At 42.3% G+C, this 21,973-nt stretch overlaps 1 protein-coding gene across 2 annotated transcripts in view; it reads left to right on the top strand.

Moving 5' to 3' along the window:
- The window catches only part of LOC120796195 (adhesion G protein-coupled receptor A3), a 157,243-nt gene extending 145,392 nt beyond the window's left edge, over positions 1 to 11,851 (top strand). For both annotated transcript variants that reach the window (XM_040138689.1, XM_040138688.1), the window contains exons 18-19: positions 6,396 to 6,491; positions 6,892 to 11,851. In XM_040138689.1, coding sequence (XP_039994623.1) covers positions 6,396 to 6,491; positions 6,892 to 8,320 — 1,525 coding nt within the window. In that variant the 3' untranslated portion in view covers positions 8,321 to 11,851. The remainder of the gene's footprint in view (positions 1 to 6,395; positions 6,492 to 6,891) is intronic.
- Positions 11,852 to 21,973: the final 10,122 nt, after the last annotated feature.

Genomic DNA, 21,973 nt, shown 5'->3' with positions numbered 1-21,973 from the left:
ATTGCATTTTTCATCTGAGTCACTGTCCGCCAAAAGGGAAGACGTTTAGGTTTTGAACAGTAATGATCTGCTTAATGTGAAAATTGGGCTGATAAATGCCAGAGATTAGTGGATTCGACAGAATTCCTTTTAATCAGTCAAATTTCTGAATTGAGGCTTATTTAGCTCCGAATATACTTTTTAGAGGTGACTGACATTAAAGGTGCAGACTCCTGCTTAACAACAACGACTCTGAACGAGGGAGTGTTGTGTAAGACTGACGAGCATTTGTCTTGGGTCTCTGTTTAACATTTTTGATCAGGCAGTTCATCAATACCACTCTGTAGTGATTCCCCCTCTCTTTCTCCGCTGATCTTGTCTAGTCATCCAGCTATTTTTGGATTCTCATGAAGTTCGAAAACAGTTTAACGGAAGCTATTTAAATAAAGCTACAGCTGGGTCAGAGCGAGTCTCAGAGGACTGACTAGCAGCTGTTTTAATCTCATCACCATTATTACCATCACAATTATTCTCTAGTCCGGTGATTCCCAACTGGAGGTACTTGTACCCTAGAGGGTACTTCTGCTTTTGCTGGGGGGGTATTGCGGTACTATCGAGCCTCTCTACTAATTAGAAAAAATAGAAAGTAGGATTTGATTAAAAAAAAACATGTCCACAAAATGTGGTCAGGGTGGGAGGAAAATAAACATCCAAATAGGATTACAAATTGATGTGACATTCTTTGGTAAATTTATTGTCAGAATAACCAGTAAGCCACCAGCTGTGACTAGGACAGTTGTATCACTTTAAGGTCATGTTTTGCAAAGAGATTGCATAAAAACTAGTTAACAAGCAAGCAGACAAGTTGAAATAACTATCCAAGAGCAGTGGACAAAAAGTTTAAATAATAATTTAAAAGAAATAGAATAACAGTTGAAATAGATTGCCAAAAGTAATGGATACGTAGTTGAAATAAGTAGCAATGGATAAACCATTAAGATAGATAGGTAAACATAAATGGTTGAAATAAAGGGCTAAAAGTAATGGTTTAACTGGAATAGTTAGCTAAAACTAGATGTATAAATCGTTGAAACATCCAGCTATTGCCACTTCATGTGGTAGTAGTAAAATTGCAAGACACTGACGATTCAATTGTAATATCCACTATAATGTAACGTTACCCTTCACTTTAAAATCAATTGAGATGAGCTCATTTGAAACCCGACAGTGGTGTGTATGAAAGAGTACTTGAGCTCATCTGATCAGGATGTATGTGAGATAAAAAAGGTTGGGAACCACTGCTTTAGTCTCTTGTGGTTTTAAAATATTGTGATGCCTCAGATTTTGCAGTTCTCCCATAGGTATAGCTCCACATTCTTACCGGAGATAGCTGAATTGAGTCCTTAGTAAATGTTTTGGCTCAGTTATTCTTTTTGAGACTTCGTACTACAGTGTGAGGGAAGGAGAATGACCGTCAGGAGGATGAAGGAAGCACGAGGAAGTGAACAACGTAAAAAAACCGGTTATATTGGCATCACCCTAATGCTATAAGTAATTACCTTAACTCCCCAGGAGGCTGCTGAGCCAGGAGCTTTATCACAAATCTAAATGTATTTAGCCTTTTGACCCATTTAATTCCTATTTGCTTAGAGACATCAGATGGAATTTTTGCTTTTTTTCCCACTATTTCTCTATTCCATTACCTTTCCGTGCTTACTCTCTACATCTGGCATGTTTAGGAGGATCGGCTTTTTGGACACATGCAGTGCTCCTTCTCTGCAGTGAAGGTGCTGTGTGAGCTCTTCTGCACATCGCAACCGTGCTGCAGAGCTGAACTCCAGAAGCTTCAACGAAAATCCTGTTAGGGGAAAGTTTGAGAGCAGAGGGTGCACCATAGCAAATGCCTGTTTGTAACTTAATCTTGTATTCAGTTTTAGAGTGCCATTTCCGTTTCAGATGCCTGAATTTTCTTGAACTTTATGGAATATTGTGAAGAAGATACAGTGGATGACCCCCGACACGAAAATGATTTAAATATGGAGTTGCACTGGATATGAACCCTACTGGAATGTCTCACTCACTTGCTTTAAGACTTGCTTTCTATGGGGTGTTTTAGAGGATCATTGTGACACATGTAGCACTCACAAGGACATTTATCAACCATACCACCTGACACTAATATCTATAAAGATTTATAAATGAGCAGTATCACATGTCTGATAGTATTAAAACTAGAATCTTGTCAATAATGCATTCCTGAAGAGTCATTGAAAATCACTGCGTAAAAGTTCCCCATCAGATAAGGATCCCCTCAACCTAAGCTGCACTTTCCTTGCAAAGCAAATTCGCAGACACCTGCGTGTTTGGGGGGTTTTAATATGGAACGTTCTCGAGGCTCTCCCATCATGCACTGCTTGTGAATGAGATAATTTGTCTTGGGGCAGGCGGAGGGATCGTGTGGCGGAGCAGTCAAGTTGATCCACAGTGATTGACTGTAATGCTCCCCGTCAGACAGCCTCATGCAATGAGACTTAGCAGCTAGAGACAAATCAATTTCTCCTCTAAGCTTCCCCCCTCCCAAAAAGCAGTCTAGTCCCTCTCATCTACCTCTTTCCCTGTGTCTCTGCTCCTGACAGTATCTGATGGCATATCCAGCAGACCATCACACTGACCTTTGTCAGAAATCTGCTTCAGCGTGTGGGACCACACGCATTAAACACCTCTGTTCATGCTGTTGACTGACAGTCATCTAGTCTGATAGGTGAAAATCCTTCCTCTAAAGCAGCACTTCACTTCGAGGGAACATTTTCCCCTCTAGTGTAGAATCTCCAACATCTGTTAAATGTCACCAAAAACCTTTCTTTCCAGATTTCAGTATTATGAACTGCAAACAGACACATTCACATTTTAAAAAGTACAGTTGAGGAGACAGATTATTAAATTATACTTCAAGTATAACTTTCTCTGGATTTACATGTTTTAGGAGTCCAAGCTTTCAAAGGAGAAATGGCTAGTATTAGTGGCTGACCTTGCATGAACAATTAGATGTGTGTATTCAAAAATGAAATGGTCTAGTGAGGTCTAATATCTCAAATCTCTCAATCTCTAAAACCCTAAAAAGCCCATCACCACGGAAAAAAGGATGGGAAATTAATATACTAGACTGGTACATGAAATAAATCAACATTTTGGGAAATACCATTGGTCGATTTTTGACGAACCACATGCTCAGACTGAAACCAATCTTATATCTGTCCATGCAGTACAAGGCTACAGCTCACAGTTGGTTCGCTTAGCTTAGCCCAGTGACTGGAAACGGGGGAACAGCTTGGCTCTGTCCACGTGGTAACAATATCTCCCTGGCCAAGACACAATCCAGCACATACCCCCCTTAAACCACAAGCTGATATTTTTACTTTTACTTTGTATTTTTTGTTAGATTAAAGGCAATAGTTCATTAGTGAGCTTTAGAGGTGGCTGGTGGGTGAATTCTGTTACCTACGGACAGAGCCAGGCTAGCTGATCGACCGTTTCTAGCCTTTATGCTAAGATAAGCTAACCAGCTGCTAGACTTAGCTTCATACTGAATATAGCAGCAGTGGTATCAATCTTCTAATTTAACTCTCAGCAAGTAAACAAAATAGCTTATATCCCAAAATGTTAAACAATTGCTTTTAAAAAAGCTCACTTTGTTCATGAAAGGACCTTCAGACATGCAGATTTTAGTCTTACATGAGTACATACATTACTAGTGCATAGTCCAGTTTTACCCATAAGACTCTGCCCTGTTCTGGAGCTTTATGACCACCAAATGTCCCTAGCTGTGCTATGTATATCCTGGAGCAGGTCCAGAGAGAGGACAGCACCTAGTCAGAAAACAGAGGACAGTGCATAAGCAGAGGAACAAGGATGGGAGGGGGGTCACTGTAGCTGCTGGCCAAAAGGGCACTTCAGGGCCTATTTATATCAGATTATTACTGTTCCTAAACTCACTCAAAAGCACAACTCTGCATACCCACCCATTTTGATAGAGTTTGAAGGCCTTTGATAGAATGGCCAACAAAAAAAAGAGTGCACAAGATTTGTGTGTGTGTTCACACACAAAGTGAGTGTGATGACAAGAATTTTAATGTGAAGAGGCCAGGTAGACTGATTTGATCACTCATTCTATACATTTTCCGCATGTACACTACACGTGTTTTCTTGGGCACAGGTCTGTAGGAAAGACAAGGCGGCTTTCCTAGAGGGGATAAAGAGGAATGAGGGTTATAAAGCACAGGGTGCTTCAACATCCACTAGTTCTTCTCATTTATGCTTATCTGGCTGACGGGTGTGTAAATGGCTTTCTGTTGGAGGAGGGTCCCCCGAGGGAACTGTTCCACTCAGAGACAGTGACAGGCCAGTAATGCCGCCGGCCCCCCTTTCGTTGCCTCCCCCTCCTACCACTCAACCACCCCTCACCAACCAGTCCAGACAAACATCTTGATTGTAATTGAATTTTTGGGACGGCTGCTGTGTGAAGGAGGACAGATTGTAATGGAGAGACGGAGGGAGAAGGGATGGAAGGGAGGAAACAGGGAGGATGAAGATGGAGGAAGATGGAGTGGTGGAAAGGTTAGAGCAGTGACAGAGGTTGAGATTGAACAGGAAGGAAGAAGAAATAGCATAGTGTTTTATAGGAAAGTGGATGACAGTGCAAAGAGAAAGGACAAGGGCAGTGCAGAGAGGGAGCTGCTGTGGATTAGCTTTGTATCTGCATTGAATTCTTATTCAATTCTTCTTTCTACATTATTATTATTATTGTTGTTTTTTCAGACTCTGTTGCTAGTATTATATTACCTTTATTTAATCAGGCAATCTCACTGACATTGCAAGAGAGCCCTTACTTCACATCCTGATGTACAGCCACCAGCACGTGGGCTTAATTGCATCCGGTGGATGCATAGCATTCATTTCTGAGGATGAACACGAGCATGATGCCCACACAAACGCATAGTTAAAGGCATTTGTGTATCAGTGCCTTAAGATTGTGTTCAGACAGCAGTGCTGCGTGAAAAAACGCAGCCCTTTATACTTTACAGTTGGACCACAGCAGGGGTAGTCTCGAAGGGCTCTGGCCGAAAAAATGCAGGGTCGTCTGGAAAAAAAGTTGAAAGTCAGCTTCCGCTGCAACTTCATTCAGCAACTTACTTGAAAATGTTGGTTGTTTCTTGGTTCATCTTTCAAGAGACCTGTTTAAATGTACTATCCACCTCTGCTCAAATCCAGGTTTCTTTGCACTTCTGCTGTGCTGTTATGAACAGCAAACGCCATCAATTACAGCAATAAGTGCTCACAAGCGCTTGCATTGACGGGAAAGAAATTTGTTTTCACAGTAAAATTTACACTTTGGTTTGTAGCAAAGAAAACAAACTGTTGGTGTGATCACACCCGTAGAGTGTGATCACAAACACATTGAAAAGCTCAAAAGTTCACACGTCGGTGTTCAGATTTTTTGGGATGGTCATATTTGAGGAAAGAAGGGAAAGAATGTCTGACAGATACAGTCTGTCCTAAAGTCTGTTCTTCAGCGTCATGGTTTGTTCCTTAAGTTGAGAAAAAGCAAGAGTTTTTTGGATTCAGGGCTTAACTCACTGCACAAGTCAATAAATTGTCGCTTTGTCTGTTTGGATCTTTGGTTATTATCTTTTTCTTGTGTGTCTAAGGATTTGTTCAGACTGCAGGCAAATCCAATGTGTTTCTCAAATCAGTTTCTTAGGACAGACTGTCCGCACTGTTATTTGCAAGTGATCAGATCGGATTTGTGTGTCCAGACATCACCAACCTATCTGCATGGGTTGCTGTGGTAACGACGTAGGCGTAGCTACATTGGTGATGTGGTTTTCGCACTTGGTAACATGAGAAGCGGAGGTCCATCATCTCACCCTCCGAACAAATGCGCCGTCAAGTCACAGTGCAGAACTCCTCCGTCATTGTCCACCATAGCGCCAATAAACTATGCTCTCTGATAGCTCTCTGCTAGTAGCAGCATGGATTCTACTCACGCCATGAATCTGGATTCAACATTGTCACTGTGTGTCACGTTGCGAGTGACACATAATGATTTGAGCAGTCGGAGTATCTAGACTGACACGCCTCTGTAGAAATCAGATTGGTATCGCATTTTAAACTACCTCCAAATGTGGTTTTGGTCCGATTTGCAAATGTCGCGTTTCATGAGGTTCTTTCTAAAATCATCTGCCAAAGAACGGATTTGGGCTGGCAGTCTGAACAAGGTCTATCACTTTTTCTTTTTCCGATACTGTGCTGTTGTATTCCCGATGTGAGATAAAGAATTTGTAAATGCCTTTTCATGCTAAACATTCTAATAGTTTCTTATTCTCCCTGCCTCTGTTTGTCCCTCTATCACCTCACAGATTTTATTTAGTCAGTGGTGGAGTGCCCCTCATCATCTGCGGGGTCACGGCAGCCGTCAATATAGACAACTATGGTAGCGGGGAGCAAGCGCCATAGTAAGTCCTTGATTTGCTTCTGCTCTCAACGTTAAATTACACCTTCTGCTGTAGTTTTTATTAATCTCAACAAAGTAGTTTCCCTTATTAGATTCAAAAATAAACTATCATTCGATTTTTTTAAAAAAAAAAACAAAGCTGCATGTGTGTATGCATAAACAACACGTGTAAACAAATACACACAAACCTCCACCATTATGCTTTTGTTTCTTAGATGTTGTGTGGTTATATTAAGGCTATTTGCATTGTGTGTACACGATATACGGGTGCAGATTATGAAACCACATTTGCCAATGAATACATGTTAAAACATAGTAGAGTTGGTAATGTTCAGCCGACTTTTTAAAAAATGTGAAGATGAATCCAAGCATTGAAATACACTGGTATTCATGTGTTGCAGCTGCTGGATGGCCTGGGAGCCCAGCCTGGGAGCCTTCTTTGGCCCCGTGGCCTTCATCGTCCTGGTGACATGCATCTACTTCCTCTGTACCTTCATCCAGTTGCAGCGACACCCCGAGAAGAAGTATGAGCTCAAGCAGCTGACGGAGGAGCAGCAGAGGCTGGCTGCCATCGATGTGCCGACCCACTGTCATCAGGGAGCCGAGCCTGGAGCCCTGGCAGCTCCACCCAGTGGGAGCCACTGCCCTGCCGGCTGCCCAGGCGTTCCCATCAACCCTGCGCTGCTGGCCAATGAGCACTCTTTCAAGGCTCAGTTACGAGCGGCGGCCTTCACCCTTTTCCTGTTCTTAGCCACTTGGACTTTCGGCGCACTGGCCGTGTCACAGGGCCACTTCCTGGATATGATCTTCAGCTGCCTCTACGGTGCCTTCTCCGTCACCCTTGGCCTCTTCATCCTCATCCATCACTGTGCCAAGCGTGACGATGTCTGGCATTGCTGGTGTTCCTGTTGCCCCGGACGACGAGCCAACGCCTGCTCTGGCGCCCATGGGCCTGCTCAAGCGCGGCCCAAGGTCAACGTGAATGGAGATACCCCAGGGCATGGCCATGGTCACAGCCACTGCCACCACGACTCACCGTGTCAGGGTAAAGCCCTGGTGAGCTGCAGTCATGGCAGTCTAGGTCACTGTAAACATGCCGCCCTTCCTTCCTCGCAAAATCACGTGACGTGCCTGGCACCGGTGACTCCATGCTGCGCTGCTCTGCATAGCCAGCAGCTGATGGAAGAGGAGCCTGCTGCAACTCACGTACTGTTACATGCTGACCCCGAGGGTTACAGGCCGGGGATCCAGTTACACCCCTGCCTAAAGAGCAGCACCAGGACTAAAGGCCGTCACTTCAGCCGCCGGTCCGGGGCCGGCGCTTGCGGAGCAGGGAGTGAGAGGGAGTACGCCTATCACATTCCCTCCAGCGTGGATGGAGGCAGCGTGCACAGCTCACACACTGACAGCCCCCACAGCACACATGAGCGTCACGCCCAGATCTGTCCACATCTGGCCCACGAAGGCCACCATGATGGGCATCACACATGCCACGCTGCTGCAGCCACCACGCACGAGGCCCTGGCATGCCATAATCCCTGCCACAGGCATATCTGCTGCGCCAAGGCAGACCTTCTCCCTTCTCTGTGCCCGGCAGAGGCAGGCGACACGGGAGTCTTCTTGTGTGGCTGCGGCAAAGTGGCCGAGGAGGACCCGATGGCAACACATCACCATCTGGAAATGCAAGCCCCGCGCAGACAATCCTACCCCCAGAACCCGCCCAATCAGAATGGGATTCTAAAAGGGGGCCTGCACGAAGGACTCCTGTACACCTCAGACAGCACAGGGAATATACGCACTGGACCCTGGAAGAATGAAACTACTGTGTAGTGTGGGAAGGAAAAACAGGGGAGATAGGCAGCACCCCTGGCTCGTCCCACCAAAAATAAACCCTTGCCTCCCTTTCTAGAATAAAAAAAAATGAATTGAATAACATTTTAAACATTACAATCAGTGTGGGATATTTTTATTTTAATGTCCTCATGTTTTTATGTGTGCTGTTTTACTGTACAGAAATCTGATATCATGTAAATGCTCCCCGCAGAGCATCCATTCACCGAACAGAATCTCTTCCATCAAGAAGAATTTGTGAAATATTTGTCACATCATACCATCAGATGTAACTGAAGTTATTTCCATTGTTCCATATTACTACAGATCTCTCTATATATATACAAGAAAATGAATGGTTGTATGTATGAATATGTGTGTTAGTGCTCAAAGACAACACGCTGCAAGATTTTTTTACACTTTGAATCTGAATCCATCAAATAGTCTGAGGTGACAGTGAACCTCCAGCAGGGCTGTGCGATATGATGTTATATATCGTGTGACGATAGAAAAACGTCTATCATTTCATATTATGCCCTAACGTTTATTTCATTGTGTCGCAAATCCCACTCTTTATGGAAATATTTTCTCATCATTTGGACAACTCTTTGTGTTCTTCCACACGGCACAGGCGCAGGCAGGAAATTTGCGTGAAGGGGGCACAAACAAACAAGGTGGAGAGTGAACGTGACACAGAACGGGGTTAACTCCGTGAAGGAGGAGGGCTCCGACAAGCCAAGACAAAACGAGAAGCTTGTACCTAAAAGAGGGGCTACGTCTGTCGCATGGACGTGGTTTGGCCATGAAAAGTCTGACGCTGCAGGCCAGTCCCAACAAGAGAGTTAAACACCACTAACCTCTTTTACCACCTACACAACAATCACGTGAAACAGTACGGCGAGAGTCTACGGATGAGAGCCACAAAAGTACAGTCTAATGCTCGAAACAAACCCCAGACCAGGAGAAAAGTAATCAAATTTGAGCAAGTACCGTTTATTTGTTGAGTATATAATTCAAAATATAAAAAGAAATAGGCCTTTCCATTTGGTCATTTTATATAAACTATTTATTCATTGAGTTTACAGAAAATGTGCTGTATCATTATCTGGATATGAAATGACCAACAGTTTATTGGGGTATGAGATTTTGGTCATATCGCACAGCCCTAACCTCCAGTACTTTAAAGAACTCTTGGCATCCATGTTTTAGACGACTAAACCAGCAATTTTAGACTTCATGGATATTTTTTCCATTCAGTCAAGTAACTGTGAATATCTTCTAGAGATTTTCTAAGTAATATACAAAGAAACTGTTGCTTGCCAGAGGTGTGTGGATGCCAGTGAAGTTGTGAAAATTCAAAGCGACAGAGAAAGAGGAGTGAAATTACGCTTCCTCATCCAGGTTGGTATTGATCGTGCTGTCTGTATGATGTCTTCATTGGTGTGTTTCTTTTTTCTGGAGAAAAGTAAATAATGACAGCGTCGACAGCCACAGCGTGGCCATTGTGAATAGAGAGTTGGTGTCCCTGCGTCATTAGATCCAGTGTGATTTCTATTAAAACTGTGCCGCACAGAGCCGGGTTCTCACGGCGAGTCCATTGCAACACTAGCGTGCAGGTTTTTATTCTCTCCAGCTCAGCTCGCACATGCTGTACATGTGACATTTATAAGCATATGATTCTTTGTAAAATCAAACATTCAAACATTTTAGGAAAAAGCGAGTGTGATTGTGATTATAGAAGAAACAACAAGCTGCTTGAATGTCTCTTTGGGAAACCTGCCTGTGACTGATGTCCTATTATTTTCTCTCCTAATAAAAACTGATTAAACATTTCATCCAACCTCATCTACCAAAAAATGACACATGGCAGAAATCAGTGCAAATGCAATCCCTTTATATTTAATTATTTTTTTATTTTCGTCTCATAAAAGCCCCAAATCATGCATGCCGTGGTGTACCTAGCTATGTGCTATATTTTAACAGTGTAAATGAATGCCCGTCCATGAACATATTATTTGCCTTGACCCAAAAAAACTGCTGCTGCTTGCCATGTGTCATTTTGGTCACACTCTTGGATTTAGCCTAGTTCTCAACGAATACTGTACTATTTCCCACCGGTAATCTCCATTTAACAAGACTTTAAGCTTAGGTTTATCCTAGAATCCAGTCCAGAGAATCATAATGCTCCCGGTTCTGCTTTTGTAGATAACTTATGTCAGGAGAGGCCAGGGTTCAAGTATGGATTTTTTATTTTCATTTTTAAAAAATTTTTTTGAACCATGAAGGTCACACTCTCTTTGAAGAATTGCCACTCAACAGAGAAGGCAAAAGCGGCTCTGTGTTAGTTTAGAGGCAATTGTTTGTTTTCTGAATGATGATATTGAGTATGACACACCAGACAAAACCTGTCATACATTTCATCCGAAAAGCCAAACTTTAAACAATGTACACCCAAGCATCGAATATAGTCTCTCAGCAAACCCTGCTCTAGCTAAACCACTTCAGCATGCAACACCATCTCTTTATCCATCTTGTGCACTCTCGTACGTGTATATAGAACTGGTTTCTGATGAATTATTTTATATGAGATTTAAGATATTTAAGAATAAAACAAGTCTATATGTAAAGAAAGTTGTATGGGGAAAAAAACTGACCTCTCAATGTTAATACTCAGTATCTGAGTTTAGAAATGTGTCTTTTGTTTTCAAATGCCTTTTTCTGTTGCAGTTTTAGTTGACTTCATAGAGTATGCACACTCGCCATGTGTTGTGAGACTTATCCTGTCATATCAGAACTAGAAATGCACTACACATAATAACGTTTGGCCTGCCAGAATAGAATTTGTCACTTACAGTATGTTTTTATCATAGGAATGTTTGTTCGACGGAAATATTTGAATTTAAAAAGTGACTTCTACCGAGAGAGGAGAAATATTAATCTGGTACTCCCTTTATTTGGAAGGCTGGCTTTGTATGGAGGCCCTGGTAGACATCAAAGATGATGCACGAACCTCATAGTGGAGTCATTTCCAGGATCTGGGACAAAATGGGATATCGTGGGCCCAACTTATGAGTTATAAAACAGTGGCCCACAATTGATCATACAATACGGGCTCCTTTGAGCCTCTTTGAATGCAAGGAGTCAGTGGTCCTGGCTTTATAGTTACTGGAAAGGGATTTGTAACAGTACCACAACAAAACATTTGTAATCAGCCTCTTTCGCAAAACCCACATTAAACTGAGAGAACATTGGTCTAGGTTAATTACTGTACAACATGTGTATTTGCTGGTGGTGTGTCTTAGGAGCAGCCTGAGCTTTTCAGTGTCTGCGAGAGGCGACATGTTTGGTATCATAGGCCACCGTACGGCCACCTTTTCTGTTGTCATCAGTAGCAGATGTACTGCCCTAAACGAGCTTGATGACTTAGTTTCGGCTCACCAGACGGCTGCTGGAATATTCACCTGTGGTACTGTGATAAAACCTAAAGCCAGTTTTCACTTTTTTCTACATTGACACAGATTCCAATAAATGTATTTTTTCACCATGCAACGGATGAGAGCATCTTTGGCTTGTGTTTGTTTGTCCGCCATGTGTGCGCATAAGCAGAGAGTGCATTTAACCAGTATGACGATGGATGCGAGTGAAAGAAAAAGCCTGTTTTTTTCTTCTCAATTCTCACTGAACTCTGTTTATTTCTTATGAGAGCATGATGGAGATTGAGATGTTTTACGGAGCCACCACAGGGGAGGACTTTAAATGATAGCAGGCTTGACTGCCGCTGTGTTTTTGGGTGTGTGTGTTGTGCATGCCCAGAACTTGTGCACATACAGACATCCACATGTGCACACATCACCCAGGAAATGAGACAGTGTGCCTTCAGCGCATCACAAATCACACCCAGGTTTGACAAGCCATGAAACACCTGAGTACATTTAATATGCAGCTGGATATTTTTTTTTCCTTTCCAAGGCCACGCGGCTCTCTCCCCGCCCTCACGACCATCAGATTATTCGTCTGACTGAAAGCCATGTGAAATGTCAGACCTCATCTCTCCCTTCGCTGTCTGCCATGACGACCCAGACTGAACATGAGTACTGCAGGGTGTCCGCGAAAGGTGAGTCACGGATGTCTGAAGCCAGTATCTTTCCAAAGAAGCAGGATTATTTTGGGGGCTGCAGTGCTAAATGAGCTGCAGTGGTGATTATATACATAGATAATGAGTAAAAGGCTACAGTGGCTTTAATTACCAGGGGTGTCTTTGAGCCAATACATGAGCATCTCCAGAAAGTGACGCCGCTTTCAGCTCACCGCAGAGGGTCAGTAAAGCAAAAGGAAGCTTCACCATGCAGTTGTGAGACTACAGGCCCTGGTAGGTTGAACTTGGTGGTCGGGGGAGGGAGAAATTGGCCCATGCTGGCATCTGTTTCATAAAAAATGTATCGGTTTTTAGTAACACAGATGTGTGTTTATGATACAATTAACTGTGTTTTAATTTCCTGTTGTAATAAATAGGATTGTAAATAGGCGTATGAGCAGAGAGAAGGGGGAAATGAAGTGAGCGTGGCTGTTAAAATGCATGCGTGCTCCTGAGACGACAAGTTTTTTTTTTGTGGCTTTTTTTCTCTTTTTTTTCTTAGGGCAGGTATGAAAAATTGAATAATCAAATCTGGAATAACAAGCAGGTATCCACACATACAGTCTGAGCCGATTTTACAGAGGGTTTCATATAGTGATGTATATATGATCCAGGGCATGATTTTTAAGTCTCTTTGTAGGGCCATCTCTTGACACTTGTGGAAAATGCTTTTTTCTGTCATGACAGGAAGAAGCGGGCTTTCTTCAAGTGTGTAGAATAACCCAATAACATTTGCTGCGTAAATGCATTGTGTTCTTCTATGATGGAGACACATGTATGCTTTTTCTTCGTAATCACAAATTATCTTTGAATTTCTTATAGACCATATTATCTTGTCTCTTTTTTTCTCCCTGCGTGTTTAGCAGTTCTCTCTCCACCCTAAGAACAAAGCCTCCTCCTCCAGCTCCAGCCTTGGCAGACAGGACTTGTGATAGAAGGCTGTGATCGTCATGCTAATGCTGTCCTTGACTTAAATAACATGCTCAGGACTCACTGGGCAGGAGAATAAGGCAGACCTGCAGAGAGCATGGAGAGGGAGAGAGAGTGCTGGTGTTGGTGGTGGTGGTGGAGGGAGGGCTGAACGGATAGTTTGAGGCTTATGGGAAGAAAGAAACAGAGAGAGTGGGGTGGAAAGATCAAAGAGGAAGAGAAGACAGAAAGAGGTGGGCAAACTTCTTCATCACTTGGTTTCTTGGAAGCTGCATTTCTAATGCGGTGTGTGTGTGTTTGTGTGTGTGTGTGTGTGTGTGTGTGTGTGTGTGTGTGTGTGTGTGTGTGTGTGACTGATTGAGTGTCTAAGGCTACTGCAGCAGTGGAAAGTAACTCAGTACATGCTCAAGTACCGTCCTTGAATCACTGATTCAAGGACGGTACTTGGTATTTACGGTACATAAGTCTACATAAGGGGAGCTTTGTCTTGTCTGAGAAAAATACCTGGATGATGTCATCAGTGATGTCATTAGGGTTATGTCACCCTGGGCTTGAATTATTAACAACAAGCCTGTGTTACAAAGTGAAAACAAAGAGTTTGAAAGGCACTCAGTAGTCTCACTGTCACACTGTCATGGCTTACTGGGACTCTAGAACATTGCTTTTGTTATTAGTAACACAGATGCTTTTCCTACTATTGCACTACGAGGTATTGGTAGTCGTTGTGACAGTTATTATGGTGAAAGTGTCAAAAATTAAAAAACTGCCCCATTTGCAGATCCAGCAGACACATAGCAAAAGTAGCAAATATTTGGATTGTTTCTGTCCAAGACTGTAAGAACGAAGTTTATGTCCTTGTAGCTCTATTTTGGTCTCCATTATCTCCAAAGAAAAATATGTGGCTCTTTAACTTACCAAAAGGTGGGTGGAAATGAGGTTTGAAGGGAGCAGAGTTGCAGTCCGGAAAACCAGAACAATTATCCAAAACAGTCGTGTGATAACTTTCTGTGGGTTCGTCAATATGAGTGTCCCTTCCAACATTACCCATTGTTATTAAAGTTATGGTTAATATAAGAAATACGGATTAGTGCAGCTTTACATATAGATCTGAATGCTTCCACCACTCTACTGTATGAATTTAAATAGCAACAGCGATGATGCAGTCACAGTGACGTAGTAATCGAAAGTGATGTACATACGCCTGTGTAGCATGTTGCTCTGTCATCCCACATTATTCACTTGGAAGAAACGCAGACTTGTACTGTTGTTGTTTGCCTGGCAGGCAAAGGACAGGATGCATGCCAACGCAGTGCACAGGGGCTCCAAACATGGGAAAACAAAAACAGCTCTATTGGTTTATTTGGTTGTCATAGCTGTGTTTCTCCTCCGTATGTCTCCCTGTGCAGCGGTTGCCCTCCAGCCAACCACTATATCTCAGCTTTCCCCGAGAAGACCTCTGAAGACTTACAATCCCCTCTCTAAGCACATGAAAGTAATGAACAAAAATTCCCAAACTATTTTACCAAGCTCAAGCTCATTCTGCCATTTCACAGTGGCTTAGTGTCAAAACAGCCGCACCTGAATTTCAGTCTATGACGTGACAATCCAGGGTAGCTTCTCATTGTGGAAAAAAGACTGACGTCTCCATGAGTGACACATCTGAATATTCCCTTTAACTTCTTTTCTCGTCACAGCCATTGGCCCCTGCTGCGCCACTGAATTACTTTGTGCATCAAATCCTTCGTGAGTATTGTGATGCATGCCAAAGATTAAGTCAGGTAAGTGTGAATATTACTGCACTGTCTACTCCAACCTATGTGTTGGTTTGGGAGGAAGTCAATAGCTGCCAATATGTGTTGTTTTATGCTTTTGACAGTCCTCCCCCATATCGCCCCTCTCTCCCCCGCAGCCCCTCTTTGTTATTTATAGCTTCCTCTAATGGTGATGCAACACGGTACAACTGCAAGGGAGCAAAGAATCATGTGATGGTTTTAATGCAACAATCCAGTGGATTATGAGGGCCTAAGAGGCTGTTACTGCAGTCTGTAACATCAAGGCTCGAACATGACAGCCAGGCAGGCGGGCAGGGCTGAAGCCCACCGGCTCCCTCGCTCTCTCTCCCCTCCTCCTCCCTCTTCCCCCCTCCTTCAGTGTAGAGAGAACAGGACAGCTGGGGACAGCATGGTGGGCAGAGGACCAGGGAGCGGGGAGGAGAATTGAGAGGATGGAGAGGGAGGAGTGAAGCCAGGAGATTACGCTACAGTAGCTGTTTGTTACGGGTGTGTTACATCCTACACAGCCGCCAGTAACCAGTGTCCACCTCCTCTATATCCAGAAAATGAAGGTTTATCCTCTAAACCGGAGAATCGTTCGACAAAGTTTGCACATGGAACTGCAATCATTTTAGTTATCTGTCATTTACCAAAGACCACTGCAACAGCTCAGCAAAGGGGGCGCCACTTGAAATCAAAAATGACATATATGTCAAGATAAATGTCATGTAACATATGTGAATTCTATGTAGGGCTCATGCTAGAGGAAGTGAATTCTACAAGAAGATTCTACAAATTATGAAAGATGAAACCTGTCCTAAAAAGAACAAAATCATATTAGGTAATAGTAAAATGTCCAATATTTCACTATGTTAAAAGTCTTTTGTAATTTTGGGGGTTTAGCATGTGGGTCAAGTTTATATTCTACAATTTAAAAATTACACATGATGGGTATTTTACAAGATGATTTACAGTATTTTAGACCCAATAAGGTAAAATTTGACAACTGTTAGGTCAACAAAATATTTATTGAATAAAGATCTCAGCATTTCATCCCCAGAATTATATTTTTGACAATATGGTAACAGCTTTGATATGTGGAGGCCCAGAACTGCCAGAAGGCAACAGATGGTTATCAGGTCGAAAATACATCTGAATACGTTAATAAATAATGGTGCTACCTGACTGCAGCTAACTTTCATCATACAACTACACCAGACAGAGACAGCGCACTGGATGTTAATCATCCATATACTGCATTCTGCTGTGGCCTCAGTGTATAAACAGTAGCTGAAGCATTTTCGCCTTCATAATATCTTTTACTGACTTCTGTCGATTTCAGGGCTGCATATTAAAACACAATTTAGACCCTCATTTTGGGAAATAAAATTCCCAGAAAGTATCATTTAACAGTTCAGTGAATATGTAAAACAGAAATAATGGGGGCGCCCTGGTCTTTAGGTTAAGGCGCCGACCAGGAGCTGCTATCTCCCCAGTCTGCGTCCAGCCAGGGACCTTTGTCACATGCCCCTCCCCTCCTCTCTCTCTCTCTTTCCTGACATCCCTCAACCCTTGCTGTCTAGTAAAGGAAAAAAATGCCAAAAAACTAAAATATAAAAAATGGTTTATGGTCGTAATTTTCTGCGAGTGGTTGGGGATTAGTTGGGTACATGTGGCCGCAGCATTTCTAAAGCCCTGGCTACAACTTAGTTGCAGTACGGTTTTTCATTTTAGACTCTATACTCCCTCACTAGAAAATCATAGAGCCAACTGGATGCTCCAGTAAGTCAGTCAGTCATCAGTCATTTGTTTTCACCAGATGAGCTCGTGGAATCTCACACTGCATACTGGGTTCTCTGCATTTTTCTGGCATACTCACAAATGTACACTTGACTCGAAACAGCTTCAAACATGTGGCCAAAAGAGCAAATTTGGATTCTAAAGTGGAGAAGCATTCAGAGATCTCTGCAGGGTTTTCCTCTCAGTGTGACGGAAATCAAATCCTCAAAAAAAAAAAAAAAGTGTTGTGAGCCGGGAGGAGCCATGGAAACCGCTTCTGCTGTTGGGCCGCAAAATGAAGACAGACAGTGATGTTAATGCATGATGTAACATAGCTGGTAGTGGCTTCAACTGTCAACAATGCAAACACAGTGAAACATCTGATTGCCAGTCCTTTCCTTGGGTTCAGGGTTCTGCTCTTTTCTGCTCTCTATACAGGAATGCCATCTAGTGGTGGGAATTGGTAACTTGAGGTGTTGAAGGACACAAGGGGATGTCAGTGAATTGCCTTTATTTACAGCATCGTTGGTCACTCACCTGCAGAAATTAGTTTGCGCAGGGGTCCACAGGCAGGTTAATGCATGGGCTGGATCCCTCTTTGTTCCCAGAGAGGGCTTTTCAACATAGAGATAGAAGGGGAAACACATCATAAACCAGATGAGGGACAATCTCTGCCACTGCAATTATCAGACAAAAGAGAAAAAGATTATGCAAATGGTGGATGTCAAGACATGAGTCAATCTGAAACTTCCACATGTATGGAAGTGTAATTGCAAGACGGATCTGCAAGGCACAAAATACTGTCTTAGCCAAGTGTAGCAGAAACACAGGGGAATTGATCCAGATCTGCATAAATCACATCCTGCTTATACCCAGTCCGGCCTATTTAATAGATTTTTATTAAGTGAAAGATTAGCCAGCTGAAGTAATTAAGTGGTCAGATGGAGGTGAAATGGGGGGCCCTGATGAGCTCCGGCCCCAAACCAAATGCAAATATATGCAGGGATACACTCTGATTCCTTCCTTTTTATGTGACACATCATCATGTGGCAAGTCCATGGGGTAGGTTTCTAAATGTTTGTCCCACAGTAACGCATCAAGTCTTTCTGCAGCTGTTTAACCCACGCTCGTTGCAGAGCTTATGCCATTACATTGTTTTGTCTGCAAGGCCTGATGAATATGCATTCTTTTCCCTCCCCGACTTTTTTGCCTGAGTGCTTCCTCACGCAAGCACAGACACAAACATCAAACATGCACAGGAAAACATTTGTGCACCGCACAAATCCCCACACATACAGTGCTGTTTACACACACACACTGTAAGTTTGCTAAGAACGTATTGTAGCTACATGGCAGAATTGTAACACATTCCATAATCCACCTTACATTTTTCATTACTTTATTGCTATATGTTGCAGCAACATCATTATGGCTGCTAGTGTAGTTAATTTGCTCTTTAACAAGTTTGTTACGATTATTTAGGATTTTTATTGATGATGAAAACACTGTAATTGTAATTGTAATACTGGATACTCCATGTTTAAGTTAAGCATCATATCTTCCTGACTGCAAACTAAAAGCTTCACATGCGACAAAAAGATCAATAAGAAAACAGAGAAATGCAGCAAAAATAGAGATAATACAAAAAAGATAAACCATAGAAAAGCACATTTAAAAAGAATAAAAGGGAAACGGAAGTACCTAATAGGGCAGAATTAAAGAAAGCAAATTTGACACGCCTTTATTTGTTTATATTTTGGCAAAGTGGCACCACTAAAAGTATGCCGAATTAGCCATGAGCAGTTCCTGTTTGAAGTGTATCTATGGATGTCCAGACAGCTATCAATGGATTACTTTGACACGAAAGAGAACTTAAAAACATGATGATTCTCATGCAAATTCTGGAGTTGTAGGGCGTAGCTTATTCGTCAGCCACACTGAATCGACAAATATGTGTATCATGTCTGTGTGTTTAGATTTGAGGCTAAATTAGCAGGCCAGACTACAATAAAAAAAAAATGAATATTACAAAAAATATGTTTTGTTGGATTTCTTATTGTGAATGCTATGTTATAAAAATGCCGTTTTGCTCTGTAGCTAAATCTTTGATCGTAAGTAAAAGGGCTCTAAAGACCCATAGTAACTTTGGCAAAACACCCGTGTATTTCAGGGTTAAATCTTAAATTAAACCATTTCAATATGATTCACTGAGTTAATGTGTATTTTAAGATTCGACTTTAAACTGTCATCACATTGCGCTGCCCTCAGCCCCGCCAGCTGTTCCAGAATTGACACCACAGAGGCCGAAAGCATCTCCTACACAGGAGAGGGGACTAGAATTCAACCTTATGCGGTAACTGCAGCGATCAAGACTGTTTCCATTGCTTTATTTTTTTTGCCAGGGTTTGATTATGTAATTCCCCACATATTACCGTAGGTCTACCCAGAGAAGGCTTGAAACGCTAAATGAAATTGGAAGAGTTACAAGGAGAACATACAGTAGTTGCCTTGTAGCAAGTGTTTTTACAATGTGCCTTTGTGTGTGTCTCTGTGTGTGCTGTTTCTATTTACTGTGTTTGCATAGTTCTCCTTCCGGCCACAGCGGCCAAAAAGGTCCTTTTTTTCCCCTCCTTTTTTTAACAAGGTCCTGGGAAACAGATGTCACTGTTGCTTTTGTCAGATACGTCTGTCTTTGTGGCAGTCGAAACCCTGAACATATATTTTCAAGGTGAGGAGATGAGAGTAAAGGTGAGTGTTGGACCTTTGGGGGTGCTAAAGGGACTTGTGGTAAAGCTACAACTTCAAGACACTGCTCACTACAACAACTCCCGCCAGGACAACCATGATGTACAACGTGCTTCAAATGCTGATATAAAGTATGTGCCTACTCTAGAACCATACGGGGAGGGAATGGAGGAGCAATTCAGAAAGAAGAGTTCAAATGATACAATGTTATTATCCTTTATCCAATTTTGCATGTTTTTTTTTTCCTGATAATATTGAGTTTCCCATATTTTCACATTTTCCAACTTTAAAGCTGCCCAGAACAATACCAGTTTTCAACTGACGGCCACTTAATTTGGCGGTTTCAATTTTTTAAATTTTTTTATTAGCGTTAAAGGGGTCTGTTCATGTATTTTCACCTACCTCTTATCATATTTATATCTATTCATGCAGAGAGTCAAACAGTCGAACCTCAAATGATGGAAAGCCTGATAGAAAGTTTGCACTCTTCTCATTGGTCCACACAGATCGGATGTTTCCATCTCTTCCATGAAAGCTTAAGTGATGTTTATCTCACATGCCTCTCGTATGTCATGATTTATTTGCTAAGTGTATTTCCAATTTACCGTATTGCATTTTGTTTTTGTCGAAACAGCAACGTTTTCTCTTCAGCTAAGCGTAAAGACTGCCATATTTCAACTTTATCAAAATTTCCGCACTTACAAACAGGTGGGTGGAAACGGACCACCAGAGGTGAGTTAGAATTATTTCAGAATTTGGGTGAACAGACACTTAAAGTGCCTAGTTCTGGGTTATACCAGCAAACATTAGAAATTTTAGTTTTAGAAATTACCTCGGCTGTTCTCAGCCAATGAGGACCAATCACAGTCCAGTTCCACCTATGATTTTGCTGCCAATAGTAGATCTGAAATGTAATGATGTAAAAGACTAGGGGGATTCAAAATTTGCATATTCCTGCCATAAAAATCAATATTACATGCTGCTAAATGTGGTTTAATCTGGTTCCACACATCACTCTATACATTTACATATAAAGCTTCAGTAGACTCATTGCATAACTCAAGATCCCAAAGCCTTTCTTGTTACTTTGCCAAGTCCGATATTCTCACTGGAGCTTCCCTGCTGAGAAACAACCCTAAGCTACACTTTTAAAGCATCGTACTGAAACTGTCGACTCTAGGAACCTTTGACACCTTTGATTTTTTTCTGGGGCACATCTGCCAGTATTCACCATTTCCCTGAGGGCTGACAACTGTCCAAACACTTGACCTTCCAGCTCCGTCATGGTTCTGCTCTATAACAATACTGTCTGGACTGCGTAGGTCAGCCAGCCTGGGAAACACACAGGATCCCGGTCGCAGCCCCTCTTTTTCTACTTGTGTGTGTTTGTGTGTCTGTGAATATGTCATTTCCTGTTGTAGATTTTCTCTTCTATGTATGACTATTTAAAAGGGGACTAACACGACGGACTCCTGGATTTTCTTGAAAAACGCGAATAGAGTCGCATGCGAAAATATGCTTTTCTCATTGAGGTAGCCTAATAATGTCAATTAAAATGCAGGCAGCTGTTGACTAATGCAGGCTGCCGTACACAGTTACTAGTCTAATAAGTGCATTGACTTTAGTGAGTTAACTGCAAGAAATGTGTGACCTCCTTTTCGCTCAGAGCAATCTCGTTCTGAGGTGTTGCTATCTTACATCCCGCAAAGTGCTCAAACTAATCAGAACAATTTCTGGTCATGGATATAAAACATTTTTTTTTTAACACGAGACAAAATCCACAAAGATAAGTTAAATGATACTGTACCATCAAAACTTTATTGTGCAGTTATTTTTTAATCATTTAATGTATTTAGGCCCTCCAAATCTGAATGATGAAAACACTGTTCCTCAGTGTCGGTGGAGTCATCTGTTTTTTTGGAAACAGGACCAATGTGAATCAGCTTGGACCCAAGTTTGTGAGTGTTGGCAATATTTTGGAGGTGCAAACAGATTTGGGCTGAGAAACAGCTCAGGTTAGCAGCATTCATGCCAGCTTTGGGCCAGTTTTGGCAGTCAGAACTGAATCCAGCTACTTGGGCAAGGTCCAGGACATATTTCATCACAAGTCTAGCGTAAGTCCAGCAGCGAGGTCACTGTTGGTCCAAGCTATTTTGGCTATCTGGGTTATGTTTCTGCTACATCATGTCTCACTTACATTGCCTCCTTGGATAGGCAGATTGAAATAACCAGCAGGATGATTAACCAAGACTCAGAATGTGCACCCTATGTAACCAATGATTGAACCAATGA

This window comes from Xiphias gladius, chromosome 11, assembly GCF_016859285.1.
Source record: "Xiphias gladius isolate SHS-SW01 ecotype Sanya breed wild chromosome 11, ASM1685928v1, whole genome shotgun sequence".
Classification (NCBI taxonomy): domain Eukaryota; kingdom Metazoa; phylum Chordata; class Actinopteri; order Istiophoriformes; family Xiphiidae; genus Xiphias; species Xiphias gladius.
The sequence above is the reverse complement of the archived record's forward strand: the minus strand, read 5'-3'. Positions and strand labels throughout refer to the sequence as shown.